The sequence below is a fragment of the Trichosurus vulpecula genome, chromosome 2, assembly GCF_011100635.1.
Source record: "Trichosurus vulpecula isolate mTriVul1 chromosome 2, mTriVul1.pri, whole genome shotgun sequence".
Taxonomy (NCBI): domain Eukaryota; kingdom Metazoa; phylum Chordata; class Mammalia; order Diprotodontia; family Phalangeridae; genus Trichosurus; species Trichosurus vulpecula.
The window spans coordinates 14,745,398-14,765,691 of NC_050574.1; the positions used below are offsets into that span (position 1 = coordinate 14,745,398).

General features: G+C 37.1%; 1 protein-coding gene across 1 annotated transcript in view; it reads left to right on the forward strand.

The window, feature by feature from the left end:
- The window catches only part of LOC118836269 (vomeronasal type-2 receptor 26-like), a 49,847-nt gene that overhangs the window by 22,194 nt on the left and 7,359 nt on the right, over positions 1-20,294 (forward strand). Inside the window, exon 5 of the mRNA XM_036743601.1 lies at positions 19,439-19,562. Coding sequence (XP_036599496.1) covers positions 19,439-19,562 — 124 coding nt within the window. The remainder of the gene's footprint in view (positions 1-19,438; positions 19,563-20,294) is intronic.

The window sequence follows — 20,294 nt, forward strand, 5'->3', positions numbered from 1 at the left end:
ACAATGATGATTTCACAAGACCTACTACACTAAGCAACCATAGGCTTTGGAACATTATATTTCAAAGAGTAAAGGACCTTTAGTTACGTCTAAGAATAACTAATCCAAAAAGGTTGAATATAGTTCTGAATGGAAAAAAATAGTCATTTGATTAATTGAAAGACTTTCAGGTATTCATAACAGAAAGACCAGAACTCAAGGGAAAATTTTATATAAATCATCCAGAAGAAATGTAAGGAAGTAATTAAAGACCAATTATAAGGCACCGATAAAGGGTGAACTGTTTATTTGTGACATATGAAAATGTTATCATTGTTCTTTAAGCAGCTATCATTACTGAGGTAGTTTGAAAGAAAGGTTGTGGCTGAGTTGTATATGATGGGGTAATTCTGAAAAACAAAACTGGGTAAGAAAAGGTAAAGAGGAGCAATTATCACAAAATGGGTCATAAAATAAAAATCTAATACAAAGGAAATGAGTGGTGGTTGAGGGCTGGTAATGTTGGAATCTTACTCTCATCTGGATTGAAGACGAAGCAAAGTGTACAGCCAAAGAGGTTAAGAAGTCTTCTGAACTCCTAGAGATGTCAGAAAATGGGGATAGCAGGGTAAAGGATCTTTTAAAAGGTGTATTGAATAAGATTAGGAGGGTGGGGGAAGAAGATAAATGAGGGAATTTTAGAGGGGTGAGTAAAATAAGGAATAAGAGGATAAATGCAAAAGATAAGGAAACAAAGATAGCATAGAAAGGAAGACTGAGAATGAAAATAGTAACAATAAGATGGAGGGAAATTCACAATTAGTAATTAGACATTTTCAAATCTATAGGAATACAATCCATTCCCCAAATGATAAATGTGCAAGGGATATGAACAGGCAGTTTTCCAATGAAGAAATTAAACAATTTATACTCATATAATAATGCTCTAAGTAATGATTTTTATTTATTTATTTACTTCATTTATTTATTTATTTATTTATTATTTTAAGTTGTCAGCACTGATTTTCACAAGAGTTTGAATTACAAATTTTCTCCCCATTTCTACCCTCCCCCACGCCCACTCCAAGATGGCATATATTCTGATTGCCCCATTCTCCAGTCAGCCCTCCCTTCTGTCACCCCACTCCCCACCATCCCCTTTTCCCTTACTTTCCTGCAGAGCAAGATAGATTTCTATGCCCCATTGCCTGTAAATCTTATTACCTAGTTGTATGCGAAAACTTTTTTTGAACATCTGTTTTTAAAACTTTGAGTTCCAAATTTTCTCCCCTCTTCCCTCTGCACCCACCCTCTCTAAGAAGGCAAGCAATTCCACATAGGCCACATGTGTATCATTATGTAAAACCCTTCCACAATACTCATGTTGTGAAAGACTAACTATATTTTGCTCCTCCCTATGCTATCCCCCTTTATTCAATTTTCTCCTTTGACCCTGTCCCTTTTCAAAAGTGTTTGTTTTTGATTACCTCTTCCCCCATCTGCCCTCCCTTCTATTGTCCCCCTTTTATTATCTCCTTCCTCCTTCTTTCCTATGGGGTAAGATACCCAAGTGAATGTGTATGTTATTCCCTCCTCAGGTTAAATCCAATGAGAGTGAGGTTCACTTATTCCCCCTCACCTGTGCCCTCTTCCCTTCCTACAGAACTGCTTTTTCTTGCCACTTTTATGCAAGATAATTTACCCCATTCTATCTCTCCCTTTCTTTCTCTATCTATCTATCTATCTATCTATCTATCTATCTCAATATATTCCTCTCTCATCCCTTAATTTCATTTTATTTTTTTAGACATCATCCCTTCATATTCAACTCACCCTGTGCCCTCTGTCTCTCTCTCTCTGTCTCCATCTCTCTCTCTCTCTCTCTCTCTCGCTCTCTCTCTATCCATATATACATATGTATGTATGTATGTATGTATTCCTTTCAGGTACCCCAATACTGAACTCTCATGAATTATACACATCATCTTTCCACATAGGAATGTAAACAAAACAGTTCAACTTTAGTAAGTTCCTTATGGTTTCTCTTTCTTGTTTACCTTTTCATGCTTCTCTTGATTCTTGTGTTTGAAAGTCAAATTTTCTATTCAGCTCTGGTCTTTTCACTGAGAAAGCTTGAAAGTCCTCTATTTTATTGAAAATCTGTATTTTGCCTTGGAGCATGATACTCAGTTTTGCTGGGAAGCTGTTTTAACAACCCAGCTAGCAGCTCCTGTGGGGGCATAAGATCCCCCCACAGCCAGCGCCTAGGAGGCTGCCGGGACACCAGGAAAGCACAGGTTCTTTTTATCTGCTTAAACAAGGAAAGCATGGTGAAAGCGTTGACCAGCTTACTTTAATCCAGCATTCAGTTAGCATACAGACAACATTCATTTAGTTCAGGGGAAAAACGCCAGCATTCAGTTAGTTCAGGTGAGCAAAGAGACAAACATCAAGAGATATACCAAATACAGATTCATTCATGTACTTCAGGGGAAAAAGCCAGCACCCTGAGGTTCAAAATATTCATTTAGTTCGGGGGAAAACAAACCAGCACCCCGAACCTCAAAACCAAAATAAAAACAAATTATAAATATCAACAGACAGAACCAATAAAATTCAAAATTACCAACATCTGGGCTCAGCCCGAGAGCAAGGGCTGGCCACAAGTCATGCTCCCCACTCCTGCTGCGCCAACCAGAAAAGGAAAGGGGATCTTCAAGCTACCCTCTCCCCTCTTATAGAGCTTTTGACATCATCAAGCACCACCTGAATGACCAGAGCTGATGGGTTCTTGAGCTGACTCCTCCCCCTAGTGTAGACCAGGTTAACACCCAATAGGGTGTGGCTCTGGAGTTAACACCTCCCCTCAGCCAGCCCCATGACTCATCACACAGGAAGTTCTCTGATTCCTGGCATGGTCGCTGGGCTTTCTGCCCCGGAAGAGCAAGCCCCAGTGTCCAGCGAGACTCAATGAGGTAAGCTGAGTCATTCAAAGAAAACAAAGGCCATTCTGGTTACAGAAGATTCTTGGTTTTAATCCTAGCTCCACTGACCTCAGGAATATCATATTCCAAGCTCTTCAGTCCCTTAATGTAGAAGCTGCTAAATCTTGTATTATCCTGATTGTGTTTCCACAATACTCAAATTGTTTCTTTCTGGCTGCTTGCAATATTTTCTCCTTGGTCTTGGAGCTATGGAATTTGGCAACAATATTCCTAGGAATATTCTTTTTGGGATCTTTTTTTCAGGAGGCAATTGGGGGATTCTTTCAATTTATATTTTACCCTCTGGCTCTAGATTATCAGGGCAGTTCTCCATGATAATTTCCTGAAAGATGATATCTAGGCTCTTTTTTGATCATGGCTTTCAGGTAGTCCAATAATTTTTAAATTTTCTCTCCTGGATCTATTTTCCAGGTCAGTGGTTTTTCCAATGAGATATTTCACATTGTCTTCTGTTTTTTCATTCCTTTGGTTCTGTTTGTAATATCTTGATTTCTCATAAAGTCACTAGCTTCCACTTGCTCCAATCTAATTTTTAAGGTAGTATTTTCTTCAGTGGTCTTTTGGACCTCCTTTTCCATTTGGCTGATTCTGCCTTTCAACACATTCTTCTCCTCATTGGCTTTTTGGAACTCTTTTGCCATTTCAGTTAGTCTATTTTTAAGGGGTCTCCTTTAGCCAGTTCTTAACTTGTTTTTCATGGTTTTCTCATATCACTCTCATTTCTCTTCCCATTTTTTCCTCTACTTCTGTAACTTCCTTTTCCAAATCCTTTTTGAGCTCTTCCATGACCTGAGACCAGTTCATGTTTTTCTTGGAGGCTTTTGATGTAGGCTCTTTGACTTTGTTGACTTCTTCTGGCTGTACGTTTTGGTCTTCTTTGTCACCAAAGAAAGATTCCAAAGTCTGAGACTGAATCTGGGTGTGTTTTTGAGGCCTGGCCATATTCCCAACCAACTAACTTGACCCTTGAGTTTTTCAGCGGGGTATGACTGCTTGTAGAGTACTTTGTCCCAAGCTTGAGGGGATACACTGTTGTTTTCAGAGCTGTTTCAAGGTCTGCCACACCAGCACTCCTCCTCCCCCAAGAACCAGCAACCTGGACCATGACTCAGCACTTCCGCTCAGATCCACCATTTAATTCCTCCCATCAGGTGGGCCTGGGGCCAGAAGCAACTGCAGCTGTAGTTTTGTAGATGCACCACCTCTGTTGCCCCTGGAGTGGTGGCTGAACTGTGAACTCCTTTCACTCTGTCCCCACAGCTTTTCCCACTGACCTTCTCTGTTGTCTTTGGTGTTTGTGAGTTGAGAAATATGGTAGCTGCCACAGCTCACTGATTCAGGGTGCTAGGGCCTGTTCCTCCCGGCTCCCAGTCTGGTTGGTCCACACGGCACACTCTGGGCTCTGCTCCCCTCTGCTCCCAGGTCCGTGCAATAGACCTTACCGTGTGACCATCCAGGCTGTCCTGGGCTGAAGCCCTGCTTCCCTGTGCTATTGCGTGGGTTCTGTAGTTCTAGAATTTGTTCAGAGCCATTTTTATAGGTGTTTGGTGGGACCTGGATCAGAGCTCATGCAAGTCTCTGCTTTCCAGCTGCCATCTTGGCTCTGCCCCCCACCCTCAAGTCATTATTGATTAGAGAAATGCAAATTAAAACAACCCTCAGATATCATTTTATCCCTACGAGATTGGCTAAAATAATAGAAGGGGAAAGTGACAGATGTTGAGAGGATGTGGAAAAAAATAGAGGAATTTTAAAATTGTAAAATGATCTAATGATTGTGGAGAGCAATCTGGAATTAAGCCCAAAGAGTAAATAAACTATCCATAACCTTTAACCCAGCAGAACCATTACTTGGTCTGTTTCTAAAGATGATTAGGGAAAAAGAAAAAGAATCTATATGTTCTAAAATATGTATTGCAGTTCTCTTTGGAAACTGTAGGGATGTACATTAATTGGGGCAGCTGAATAAGTTGTGGTATATGATTGTGATGGAAAACTAAGAAGTGAGTTCAATGATTTTAGAAAATAACATGGAAAGGATTTGAATGAAATAATGAAGAGGAAAATTAGCAAAAACCAAGACAACATTGTATATAATAAAAACAATATTCTTTTTTTCTGATTACTCCTCTCCTCTTTGGAAGAGCAACTTTCTTTTTAAATTAAATAATTCATATATTTTTGGTTTTCTACATTCACATTTGTAAAATTTTTAGTTCTCATTTTTGCCCCTCTCTGTCCTCTTCCTTCCCCAAGATGGCATGGAATCTGACATGGGCTACACATTTTGTCAAAAGGTTTTTCTGAATCTATTGAGATACTCATACGATTTGTATTCATTTTTTGTTGATATTGTCATTTATGGTGTTAGTTTTCCTAATATTGAACGAGTCCTACATTCCTGCTATAAATCCCTTCTGGTAATAGTATATTATCCTCATAATAAGTTGCTGTAATCCTTGCTAATAATTTATTTTAAAACTTTGAATTTATTCATTAGTAAATTGGTCTATTTTTTTCCATGTTTTGACTTCCAGTTTTAAGTATCAGCACCATATTTTTATCATAAAAAGAATTTGGTAGGACTCCATCTATTTTTTTTCAAAGAATTTATATATTAAAATTAAGTTTTCTTTAAGTGTTTGATAGAGTTTACTTGTAAATCCATCTATTCCTGGAGATTTTTTTTTCTTATGGAATACATTGATGGCTTCTTCAATTTCTTTTTCCAAAAGTTTTTTTTCTAAAAGTACTATATAAGTACATTATTTCCTCTTCGGTTAATCTGGAAAATTTATATTTTTGTAAATATTCATCAATTTCACTGAGATTGTCAGATTTATTGGCATACAATTGGGCAAAATTGCTCCTAAGTACTGTTTTATTTTCCTCTTCATTTCTGGTGAATTCACCCTTTTCATTTTTGATACCAGTAATTTGATTTTCTCTTTTTTCTGAGGAAATTAACCAAAGTTAGTCTATTGTATTGATTTTTTCATAAAACTAGTTCTTACTTTTGTTTATTAGTTCAATAGTTTTTTATATCAATTTTATTAATCTCTCCTTAGGTTTTCAGAATTTCTGATTTGGTATTTAATTGGGGATTTTTATTTTGTTCTATTTCTTTCTTTTGTAGTTGCATGCCTAATTCATTGATCTCCTCTTTCTCTAATATATTCATATAAGTATTCAGAGATATAAAATTTCCCCTAAGAACTGCTTTCACTGCATCTCATCAGTTTTGGTATGTTGTCTCATTACTGTCATTCTCTTGGATGAAGTTATTGATAGTTTCTATGATTTGTTGTTTGACCCACTCGTTCTTTAGAATTAAATTAGTTAGCTTCCAATTAACTTTATTCTATCTTTCCATGGCCCTTTATTAAGTGTAATTTTATTGCATCATGATATGAAAAGCATGTAATTAATTTTTCTGGCTTTCTGCATTGGATTGTGAAGTTTTGTGCCCTAGGACATTGTCATTTTTGTGTAGGTGCCATATACCACTGAGTAAAAGGCATATTCCTTTCTATCCTCATTCAGTTTTCTCCAGGGGTCTATCATATCTAAAATTCTATTCACTTCCTTAATTTCATATTCATTTATTTTGTGGTTAGATTTATCTAGTTCTGAGAGGGGGAGGCTGAGGTACACCAATAATATAGTTTTGCTGTCTATTTCTTCCTGTAACTCCCTTAACTTCTCCCCTAAGAATCTGGGTGCTATGTAACTCGCAGCATATATGCTTAGCAATGATATTATTTCATTGTATATGTTACCTTTTAGCAGGTTGTAGTTTCCTTTCTTCTCTTTTAATTAGATCTATTTTTTCTTTTGCTTTGTCTGATGGGCATCCTCCAGTTTCCAGTTCTTGGCCACCACAAAAGCAGCTGCTGGAAATATTTTTGTATATGTGGGTCCTTTTTCCCCATTTTTATGATCTCCTTGGGATACGGCCCTAGAAACATATTGTTGGGTCAAAGGGTATGTATATTTTATAGCCCTTTCGGCATAATTCCAAATTGGTCTCCAGAATAGTTTGATCAGCTCAAAGCTCCACCAAAAATGAATTAGTGTTGCAGCTTTCCAACATCTTCTCCAACATTTATCATTTTTCTCTTTTTGTCATGTTAGCCAATCTGATAGGTATGATGTGGTACCTCAGAATTGATTTGATTTGAATCTCTCTAATTAATAGTGATTTAGAGCATTTTTATATGACTATAGGGATCTTTAATTTCATCTTCTGAAAACTGCCTGTTCATATCTGACCATTTATCAATTAGGGAATGACTTGTATTCCTATAAATTTGGCTCAGTTCCTGTATATTTTAGATATGAGTTCTTTATCAGAGACACGAGTTGTAAAAGTTCTTTCTCAGCTTTCTGCTTCGCTCCTAGTCTTTGTTGCATTGACTTTGTTTCTGCAAAAACTTTTCAATTTAATGTAATCAAAATCATCCATGTTACATTTCATAATGTTCTCTATCTCTTGTTTGGTCATAAATTCCTCTATTCTCCATAAATCTGACAGATAAGCTATTCCTTTCTCCCCTCATTTGTTTATAGAATCAGCCTTCATACTTAGCTCATGTACCCATTTTGACTTTATTCTGGTATATGATGTCAGATGTTGGACTATGCCCAGTTTCTGCCATACTATTTTCCAATTTTCTGAGAAGTTTTTGTCAAATAGTGGATTCTTATCCTAGAAGTTGGGGTCTTTGGGTTTATCAAACAGTAGATTGCTATAATTATTGACAACTTACCTTGTGTATCTAACCTATTCCACTGATCTAACCCTCTATTTCTTAGCCAATACCAAGTGTTTTTTGATGGTAGTTGCTTTATAATACAATTTAAAATCTGGTAGGGCTAGGCCACCTTGCCTAGCATTTCTTTTCATTAATTCCCTTGATATTCTTGACCTCTTGTTCTTCCAGATGAATTTTGTTATTATTTTTTGGTAGTTTGATTGATACAGAACTAAATAAGTAAATTAATTTAGGTAGAATTGTCATTTTTATTATGTTAGCTCAGCCTACCTACAAGCAACTGATGTTTTTTTTCCAATTACTTAGATCTGACTTTATTTGTGTGAAAAATGTTTTGTAATTGTGTTCATACAGTCACTGGGTTTGTTTCAGCAAGTAGACTCCCAAATACTTTATAATGTCTACAGTAACTTTAAATGGAATTTCTCCTCCTATCTCTTGCTGTTGGGCTTTGTTAATAATATACAGAAATGCAGATGATTTATGTGGGTTTATTTTATATCCTGGAACTTTGCTAAATTTGTTTATTATTTCAATAGTTTCTTTTTCCTTGATTATCTAGGATTCTGTAAGTATATCATCATATCATCTGCAAAAAGTGATAGCTTAGTTTGTTCGTTGCCTATTCTAATTCCTTCAATTTCTTTTTCTTCTCTTAATGCTAAAGCTAACATTTCTAGTACCATATTGAATAACAGTGGTTATAACAGGCATCCTTGGGGCAGCTAGGTGGCACAGTGAGTAGAGCACCGTCCCTGGAGTCAGGAGGACCTGAGTTCAAATCTGACCTCAGACACTTGACACACTTACTAGCTGTGTGACCTTGGGCAAGTCACTTAACCCCAATTGCCCTGCCAAAAAAAAATAAAATAAAAAATAAAAAAAAAATAACAGGCATCCTTGTTTCACCCCCGATCTTATTGGAAATGCATCTAGCTTAACCTCATTACCTATAATGCTTGCTGATGGTTTTAGGTAGATGCTACTTATGATTTTAAGGAAAAATCCATTTATTCCTATGCTCTCCAGTGTTTTCAACAGAATGGGTGTTGTATTTTGTCAAAAGCTTTTTCTGCATTTATTGAGAAAATCATCTGGTTTCTGTTGGTTTTGTTGTTGATATGATCAATTATACTGATGGTTTTCCTAATATTGAACCAGCCCTGCACTCCTGGTATAAATCCTACCTGATCAAAGTGTATCATTCTCATGATAAGTTGCTGTAATCTCTTTGGTAATATTTAATTTAAAATGTTTGCATCTATATTCACTAGGGAAATAGGTCTATAAGTTTCTTTCTCTGTTTTGGCTCTTCCTGGTTTAGGTATCAGTACCATATTTGTATCATGAAAACAATTTCGTAGGACTCTTTCTTTGCCAATTTTCCCAAATACTTTGTATAGTGTTGGAAATAATTGTTCTTTAAATGTTTGATAGAATTCACTTGTAAAATCTGACCCTGGAGATTTATTCCTGGGGAGTTCATTGATGGCTTGTTCAATTTCTTTTTCTGAGATGGGGTTATTGAAGTATTTTACTTCCTCTTTTATTAATCTGGGCCATTTATATTTTCATAAATATTCATCTATTTCACTAATATTCTCAAATTAATGGGCATACAATTGGGTGAAATCATTCCCGATTATTTTTTTAATTTCCTCTTCATTGGAGGTGAATTGCCTCTTTTCATTTTTGATACCGGTAATTTGATTTTCTTCTTTCTTTTTTTCATCAAATTAACCCAAGCTTACCAATTTTATTGTGTTTTTTTTTTCACAAAACCAGGTCTTAATTTTATTTATTAGTTCAATAGTTTTCTTAATTTCAATTTTATTAATCTCACCTTTGGTTCTCAGTATTTCTAATTTGGTATTTAATTAGGGATTTTTAATTTGTTGCTTTTCTAGCTTTTTTAGTTGCATACCCAATTCATTGATCTCCTCTTTCTCTATTTTATTTATGTATGTATTCAGAGACATAAAACTTCCACTAAGAACCACTTTTCCTGTATGCCATTAAGTTTCAATATGTTATCTTATTGTCAATCTCTAGAATGAAGTAATTGATTTTTTTATACGATTTGAGGTTTCACTCACTCATTCTTTAGGATTAGACTATTTAGTTTCCAATTAATTTTTAGTCTATCATTCCATGGCCCTTTATTACAAGTATTTTTTGCATCATGATCTGATATTTATGCCTTTCTGCACTGGATTGTGAGGTTTTTATGCCCTAGCACATGATCAATTTTTATGTAGGTGCCATTACCACTGAGAAAAAGGTATATTCCTTTCTATCCCCATTCAGTTTTCTCCAGAGGTCAGTCATATTTACCTTTTCATAAATTCTATTCCTTTATTGTTTATTTCGAGGTCAGATTTATCAAGTTCAGAGAAAGGCACATTGAGGTCTGTATTGCCAATCACAGCAGCACATCTGAGGACCACTGCTGTGAACAGTTTCTGGGGTCCAATCACACAATATAATGAACTCTCTATTTATTCATATATCTCATAACATAACATTCTTAAGCATATTATATCATTTATATCATATATCTCACAACATAATATCCTTAAACAAAGTAACCAATGTTCAATTAAAGCAAAGCATAATATTCATATATGTTATATATCTCATATACCTCATAACATAACATCCTTAAGCAAAGTATATAATTTATCTCATATATCTCATATCCACCCCTAGGTTACAGTAAGAACATCACACTCCATTGTATATATCATCACATCCACTATATATTAACTATATATATATATTACTATATATATATATATACACATACATATATATAATATACATATATGTAATATATACACACACACATATCATCACACCACATAGTATATATCATTGCATCCCCATATCACTTATTTACACAGCATAGGATCCCAGCCTAGGGTCTTACCTAGCACAACACATCTTTAATTACTTCCAAGTGTCCAAGCAAAGTCCTCTTTTCATCTTGAACCTAGGGCTACTTTCAAGTCCCATATCTCTTGCTCTGTGGGCTGACTGCTCTCAACTCTTGCCTAGACTCACATGTAGGCAGCTCTCTGTTTCTGCTACAAATCTCAGCTTAAGGGGACTGCTCCATTCCAATCTCTTCCCTCTCCTGCCCAACAGCAGACTCCAGGGGTTCCTGCCCTCAGCTTCTATCCTTGCGAAAATGCAATCCAACAGGGCAACAACACATACTATCAGCAACACCATCCCAATCACCCCCAAAGGCCAGAGGCCTCATGTCTTCTCTTCTCTCTTAGAGGTCTCCTCTATGCTCTCAGAGGCTCTCCTCTGCACTCTCAGATGCTCTTCCTGTCTCTGTGAGGTTTCCCCTTAGCTCAAGGCGGCTTCTTCTTGTTCTTGTTCTTCTTCTTATTCTTGTTCTTCTTCTTGTTCTTCTTGTTGTTCTTCTTCTTGTTCTTCTCTTCTCAGTGCTGGCAGCTGTTCTCTTCTCAGTGCTAGCAGATCTCTTGATGTGTTCTCTTCAATGCCTTCTTGATGTCTGCTTCTCTCACACTCTGGGCTCTCCTTATATACAGTTCTAGCCAGCATCTGATTGGCTAGAGCCACATGTAATTCTCTGATTGGCTGAAACTCATGCACATCTGATTGGCTAGATCTCAACACACATTCAATTCAGCAAAAATCCCACTTTGCTTACCATTACAAAGTGCCCCACTAATACACTTTTGCTTTCTATTTCTTCCTGTAACTCCCTTAATTTCTCCTCTAAGAATCTGGGTGCTATACCTCTTGGTGCATATATGTTTAGTAATATTATTACTTCATTGTTTATGGTGCCTTTTAGCAGGATATAGTTTCCTTCCTTACCTCTTTTGATTAGATCTATTTTTTGCTTTTGCTTTGTCTGAGCTTTGGATTGCTCCCCCGGTTTTTTACTTCACTGAAGCATAATATATTCTACTCCAGCCTTTGACCTTTACCCTGTGTGTATCCCTCTGTTTCTAATGGGTTTCTTGTAAACAACATATTTTCAGATTATGGTTTTTAATCCACTCTGCTTTCTATTTCTATTTCATGGGAGAGTGCATCTCATTCACATTCACAAATATGATCACTGTCTGTGCCTTTCTCTCTATCCTATCCCTTCCATTTGTGTTTTTAATTCTCCCTTCTCCCTTTGCTCCTCAAAAGAGTTTTACTTTTGACCAATGCCTGCCTCAGTCTTTCCTCCTTTTTATCAGCCTCCTTCCCTTTTCTTTCTGTTTTCCCTTACTACTTGTTCCCTCCCTTCTAAAGACCCCTTTCTTTTTCTTTCCTCTTTCCCCTCCTACTGATTGTGGGGCAAATTAGTTTTCTATACTTAAGTGAGTATGCTATTCCCTCCTTGAACCAAATTTGATGAAAGTAAAGCTCAAACAATGCTCATCTCCTTCCCTTCTTTCCCTCTACTATAATAGGTTTTTGTGCCTCTTCATGTAATGTAATTTTTCTGCCTCCTCCTTTCCTCTTCTTCCATTACAATCCCTTTGCACCCCTTAATAAGTTTTTTTTATCATCACATCAGTTAATATATACCCACACCCTCTGTCCATGCATATCCCTTTTTAATGTCATAATAAATAAACAATTATCAAGATTGACAAGTATGATCCAGGGGCAGCTAGATGTCGCAGTGAGTAAAACACTGGCCCTGAAGTCAGGAAGACCTGAGTTCAAATCCAGCCTCAGACACTTGGCACATGTACTAGCTGTGTGAGCTTGGGCAAGTCACTTAACCCCAACTGCACTGCCAAAAAAAAAAAAAACCAAGTGTGATCCTCCCATATAGGCATGTAAATAGTTTGCCCTTATTGAATAGCAAAGTTTTTTTTTTTTCTTGTTTTTTCCTGTTTACCTTTTTATGCCTCTCTTGAGTCTTGTATTTGAAGATAAAAATTTCCATCGAGCTCTGGCCTTTTCATCAGGAAGGTCTGGAAATCTCTTGTTTGATCAAATGCCTATCTCCTTGCCTGAAAGTTTATGCTCAGTTTTGGTGGGTAGTTGATCCTTGCTTGTAGTTTAAGTTCATTTGCCTTATGGAATATTTTATTCTAAGACCTCTGATCTTTTAATGTAGAAACTACAAATTCTTATATGATCCTGACAGTAGTTCCATGATATTTGAATTGTTTGTTTCTGGGTGTTTGCAGAATTTTCTCCTTGACCTTATAATTCTGGAATTGGAAACAATATTCATTGGAGTTTTCAATTTGGGATCTCTTTCAGGAGGTGATTGGTGGATTCTTTCAATGACTATTTTACCCTCTAGTTCTAGGATGTTGGGGCAGCTTTCCTTGATGATTTCTGGGAAGATACTGTCCAGGCTATTTTTGTCATCATGGCTTTCTGGTAAACCAATAATTCTTAAGTTATCTTTCCTGGATATATTTTCTAGGTTATTTGTTTTTCTAATGAGATATTTTATGCTTTCTTCTATTTTTTTTTCATCCTTTAGATTTGGTTTGCCTAATTCTTGATGCCTCATATAGTCATTAGCTTCTACTTGCCCAATTCTAGTTTTTTTATATTTTTATTGAATATTTTAAGTTTTCAGCATTGATTTCCACAAGACTTTGAATTAAAAATTTTCTCCCTATTTCTACCCTCCCCCCCCACTCCAAGATGGCATATATTCTGATTGCCCCCTTTCCCAGCCAGCACTCCCTTCTGTCACCCCACTACCCACCCATCCCCTTTTCCCTTACATTCTTGTAAGGCAAGTTAGATTTCTGTGTCCCATGGCCTGTATATCATTTCCCAGTTGCATGCAAAAATAACCTTTTTTTTGAACATCTGCTTTTAAAACTTTGAGTTCCAAATTTTCTCCCCTCTTCCCTCCCCACCCACCCTCTCTAAGAAGGCAAGAAATTCAACAAAGGTCACATGTGTATCATTATGCAATACCCTTCCACAATACTCATGTTGTGAAAGACTAACTATATTTTGCTCCCTCCTATCCTGTCCCCGTTTATTCAATATTCTCCCTTGACCCTGTCCTTTTTCGAAAGTGTTGCTTTTGATCATCTCCTCCCCCTATCTGCCCTCCTTTCTATCATCCCCCCTTTTCTATCCCCTTACTCCTTCTTTCATGTTGGGTATCTTACCCCACAGGAGTGTGTATGTTATTCCCTCCTCAAGTCAAATCCAATGAGAGCAAGATTCACTCATTCCCCCTCACCTGCCCCTCTTCCTTTCCAATGAACTGCTTTTTCTTTCCACTTTTATGTGAGATAATTCACCCCATTATATCTCTCTCTTTCTCCCTCTCTCAATATATTCCTCTGTCATCCCTCAATTTGATTCTATTTTTTTTTAGATACCATCCCTTCATATTCAATTCACCCTGTGCCCTCTGTCTATATGTGTGTGTATACATACGTATATGTATGTTTGTATATTCCCTTCACCTACCCTAATACCAAGGTCTCATGAATTACACACATCATTTTTCCATGTAGGAATGTAAACAAAACAGTTCAACTTTAGTAAGTCCCTTATGATTTCTCTTTCTTGTTTACCTTTTCATGCTTCTCATGATTCTTGTGTTTGAAAGTCAAATTTTCTATTCAGCTCTGGTCTTTTCACTGAGAAAATTTGAAAGTCTTCTATTTTATTGAAAATCCATATTTTGTCTTGGAGCACTATACTCAGTTTTGCTGGGTACACGATTCCTGGTTTTAATCCTAGCTCCATTGACCTCTAGAATATCATATTCCAAGCCCTTCAATTCCATAATGTAGAAGCTACTTGATCTTGTATTATCCTGATTGTGTTTTCACAATACTCAAATTGTTACTTTCTGGCTGCTCGCAGTATTTTCTCCTTGATCTGGGAGCTCTGGAATTTGGCAACAATATTCCTAGGAGTTTTCTTTTTGGGATCTTTTTCAGGAGGCAATCCATGGATTCTTTCAGTTTCTATTTTGCCTTCTGGCTCTAGTATATTAGGGCAGTTTTCCTTGATAATTTCTTGAAAGATGATATCTAGGCTCTTTTTTTTTTGATCATGGCTTTCAGGTAGTCCAATAATTTTTAAATTCTCTCTCCTGGATCTATTTTCCAGGTCAGTGGTTTTCCATTGAGATATTTCACATTGTCTCCCATTTTTTCATTCCTTTGGTTCTGTTTTATAATATTTGATTTCTCATGAATTTCTCACTAGCTTCCACTTGTTCCAATCTAATTTTTAAGGTAGTATTTTCTTCAGTGGTCTTTTGGACCTCCTTTTCCATTTGGCTAATTCTGTCTCTCAAGGCATTCTTCTCCTCATTGGATAGTGTAGGTTATCCCCATTAGAGATAATGCCTGCTGATACTTTTAGATAAGTACTAATTATATATTTAGATAAGTACTAAGTATTATCTGATAGGGAACATCTGAAGGGAAGCTCCATTTGTTCCTGTGCGCTATTTCATTAAATATCCATTTTCACCCTGAAATACTAAATCCATCTTTTGTAGATAGGTGATTCTTCATTGTAATCCTAACTCTTTTGCCTTTTGTAATATCATATTCCAAGCCCTCTACTATGTTAATGTGGAAACTGTTAATTCTTGTGTGATTCTACCTGTGACTTCACAATATGTGAATTGTTTCTCTCTGGCTGATTATAATATTTTCTGCTTGACCTAAAAGCTCTGGAATTTGGCTGTACTATTCCTAAGTGGCTTTATTTTAATCAGCATGCATTTATTTATTTATTATTTACTTATTTTTAATTTACAACATTCAGTTCCACAAGCTTTTGAGTTTCAAATTTTCTATGCCTCTTTTCCCTCTTCCCCACCCCCAGATGGCATACAATCTGATATAGGCTTTACATACACCTATATTAACATATTTTCACATTATTCATGTTGCAAAGAAGAATGAAAACCAATAGAATGAACTACAAGAAAGAAGAAACAACAAAAAAAAAGAGATCAAATAGTACGCTTCAATCTGCATTCAGACTCCATAATTCTTTCTCTGGATGTGGATAGCCTTTACCATCATGAGTCTTTTGAAGTTGTCTTACAACCTTGCATTGCTGAGGATAGCTAAGTCTATTAAAGTTAGTCATTACACAATGTGGCTGTAACTGTGTCCAGTGTTCTCCTGGTTCTGCTTTCCTCACTCAGCATCAGTTCATATAATTCTTTCTAGGTTTTTCTGACGTCTACCTACTGATGAGCATTTATTAACTATTTACTGTATACTAGATGCCATACTAAGCTGGGGGCCTGTCAAAAGCCTCCAAGTGCACTTCAGGAAGATCCTGTTAGCAGCTGAGTGAAAGATGGATGGGACAGATGAGACAACAGAAGGAGGAAGCCCAAGGAAGGCTGGTGTGGCTAAGAGGGGAGAGAAAGGGGCATACCAGAGAGATGTTGTGAAGGCAAAAACAATAAGATTTAGCAGGAAATGGAATGTGTGAGTAAAATATACAAACAGCTCATAAACACTTAAATGTTCATATGGTATTTTGTTGTGGGTTCCTCCAGAAGGCCACTCTGATGCCACTTTGCACAGCCCCCAGACTCAAGGTTTCAGAGAAATCACTGAATGAATGTGATCGTGATAAAACTATAATCATAGCATAAAACCACAAAAAAATATTTTTTTACTCAACTTTCTTTTTTATTAGTTAATTCATTTTTCATTTTCAAAATTCACTTGCATAAGTTTTAAATTTTCTCCCCCTCTCTTCCACCTCCCTCCCCAAGATGGCATGCAATTTGATAATGGGCTCTACACATACATTCCTATTAATCACATTTTCACATTAGTCATGTTGTATAGAAGAATAATAATGAATGGGAGAAACCATGAGAAAGAAAAAAAAAAGAAAATAGTCTGCTTTGCTCTGCATTCAGACCCCGTAGTTCTTTCTCTGGATGTGGATGGCATTTTCCATCCTGAGTCCTTTGGAATTGTTTTAGGTCCTTGTATTTCTGAGAAGATCTAAGTCTACCAAAATCAGTCATCCTACACTATGGCTGTTACTGTGTACATTGTTCTTCTGGTTCTGCTCACTTCACTCAGCATCAGTTCATATAAGTCTTTCCAGGTTATTCTGAAGTCCACTTGTTGATCATTTTGTATAGCAAAATAGTATTGCCTTACATTCATATACCACAAATTGTTCAACCATTTGCCAATTGATGGGCATCCACTCAATTTCCAGTTCTTGGTCACCACAAAAGGAGCTGCTATAAATATATTGTGCATGTTGGTCCTTTTCCCATTTTTATGATCTCTTCAGGACACAGCCCTAAAAGCGGTATTGCTAGGTCAAAGAGTATGCACATTTTTGTAGCCCTTTGGGCAGAGTTCTAAATTGCTCTCCAGAATGTTTGGATCAGCTCACAGCTCCACCAACAATGCATTAGTGTTCCCACTTTCCCACATCTTCTCCAACATTTATCATTTTCCTGTTTTATCACGTTAGCCAATCTGATAGGTGTGATGCGGTACCTCAGAGTTGTTTTGATTTGCATTTCTCTAATAAATAGTGATTTAGAGCATTTTTCATGACCATAGGCAGCTTTAATTTCTTCCTCTGAAAACTGCCTGCTCATATCCTTTGATCATTCGTCGATTGGGAAATAACTTGTAAGTGAGTTCTCTATATATTTTAGGAATGAGACCTTCAGGGCAAGCTAGGTGGTGCAGTGAGTAGAGTACAGGCCCTGGAGTCAGGAGGACCTGCATTCAAATCTAGCTTCTGACACTTGACATACTTACTAGCTGTGTGACCTTGAGCAAGTCACTTAGCCCCAGTTGCCCTGACCTCCCCCTCCAAAAAGGAAAAGAAAAAAGAAATGAGGCCTTTATCAGAGAGACTAGTTGTAAAAATTCTTTCCCAGTTTTCTGCTTCCCTCCTAATCTTGGCTGCACTGACTTCGTGAAAAAAAAATTTAATTTAATGTAATCAAAGTAATCCATTTTGCATTTCATAATATTGTCTATCTCTGATTTGGTCATAAAGTCCTCCATTCTCCATAAATTTGACAGATAGATGTTTCCTTGCTCCCCTAAATTGTTTATAGTATCGGCCTTTATATCGAAATTGTGTATACATTTGGACTTTATTTTGGTATACAATGCCAGACTTTGGTCTATGCTTGCAGGCTCCACCACCCTGGGGCCCAGGATCTCCCTCTGTCTGCTGAGATGGGGCTTGCTGCTGACTTGCTGGGATGCCTCACTTAGCCAAATCTAATTTTTAAAGAATTATTTTCTTTACTGAATTTCTATATCTTTTTTTCCAACTTTGCCAATTCTGTTTCTTAAGGTGTTAGTCTTTTCAGTATTTTTGTGCCTCTTTTACTAAGTTGTTGACCCCCTTTTCTTAATTTTCTTGTATCATTAATTTCTTTTCCCATTGTTGCTCTACCTCTCTTATCTGATTTTTACATTCCTTTTTGAGCTCTTCCAGGAATTTTTGTGGTGTTGTGTACAATTTATTTTTTCCTTTGAATCTTTGCTTCTACCTGTTTTGATATCTTTGTCTCTTCTTTTTTGTCTGTTCTTTTTTATCACCTTTGTAGCTTTTTATTATCATGTTCTTTTTTTGTTGTTTGCATGTTTTCTAAGACTTTTCTTGACTTTATGTTAAAGTGAAGCTCCGCTTCTAAGTTGAAGGGAAGAATTGTCCTGAGGTTTAGGCTTTTCATGTTGCTGTTTTCAGAGTTGGTTCAGATGCTTTATGAGTCTTTTTCTTCATCCAAGGAGAGGTGTGTTCACTCTTCCCTGGTCTGTGCTCTGGTTTACTAAGGAAGGGAACTTGTTCTTATTCACCTGCAAAAGTTCTCTTCTTGGCCCAGAACTGTGACCAGGTCCTCTGTTCTTCTACAGCAACTAACTGGTGTATTTTTTTCCTGCCTCATAACTGAGTCCAGGGTTCCTTCTCCCTTCTGAGTAACCACAAGAATTATTCTCCATTTTAGAGCTATTACAAAGGGCTCCAGCTCTCCTGCAGAAACAAGCACTAGTACTCCTCATTACTCTAAAATTGTAACCTGAAACTGTGACCCTGAAGTGCAGTTGAGCTACACAACCCAGTGCCATAAAAATTTCCCCTCTAATCACTTTCTCACCAGTAGTCTGATCCCCTTAATATCTTTGGGATGAGAGCTCCCGAAGCTCCTGCTGCCACTATTGCAGCTGCCTCCCGGGCCTAGTGCTGGTATTTCTGTGACATGTACAGTGCAGTCTGACCACAATCCCAATGTCATAGACTTCTCTTGTTGACTTATACTGTCCTGGGCTGGCAATGTCTCAACCCCCACCTTTTGTTGACTCTGCTACTCTGAAATTTCATTTGAGGCATTATTTTAAGGTTGTTTGGAGGGAAATGTTGGGAGTATTTGATTAAGTTGCTGTCTGTCTGTACCCTGTCACCTTAGCTGCTCAATAAATGTTTGTTAATTGACCAGTACGTGAATTTCCCCATACTAGGCTCCAAGGATATACATTTTTTAAAAAGCATCCTTGTCATCAAAGAAAGATACCAAATGATGAATAAAAAATGACTTTTTCATAAGAATCACATCAAGAACATATTTTACCATTCTCAACTAGTATCATTATCTCTCACTTAGCAGCACACTTTCCACTCTGCAGGACAGAGCCAGGCCCTGATTTACTTTCTTCTCTTGTTACTGCCTAGACCCTTCAGGCTGTATGCACTGATCACTGTGGATCTGGATTCAGGAAAATTGCTCAGGAGGGAAAGCCTGTCTGTTGCTTTGACTGTGCCCAGTGCCCAGATGGAGAGATTGCCAGCCAGAGAGGTAAGTGTCTGAGCATAAGGCTGAAGTTGCAAACTTGAGATACTGGAAGAATGGTGATAGTCTTAATAGCAACAGGGAAGGTCATCAAAGTAATGGATTTTGGTGTAACATGGAACCTCAGGGTTGCTCTGATTTACACTTCTTTTATATATCATGATGTGGAACATTTTCCCTCATCTGTTAATAGTTTTGATTTCTTCCTCTGTGAACTAGTTGTTCATATCCTTTAATCAATGATCCACTGGGGAGAGGTATCCTTTTTCTGCCAGCTCCTCCCCAATCACTAACAGACAGGCCTTGGTCTAACCCATCCTTACAAAAACACATATTCACATGAAACTGTCATTCCCTCAAGCTATTATCATATATCTCTTCCTTCTCATTGACAAGCTGGTGCCTCTCATTTTTCTCATTAGCATCAGGCTTCTGATCCCACTACACTATTGAAATTGGCTGCACCTGCTACTTCCAATGGCTTTTTCTCAATCCTCATTTTTCTTGATCTTGCTGCAGCTTTGAACAATCAATTCCCACCACCAAACCAGCAGAAAATTATCACCTCTTTTGTCTTCTGTGACTGTGAAACTGCTTTTGCCTAGTTCACTTCTTATCTGAATTGCCACTACTTTTCCAACTCTTGCTGACTTCAATCAACTAAGCCAGCATATATTAAGTACTATGTTAGAGATTATGTTAGGCACTTAGGAAAATAAGCACTGGCCTGACATTAGC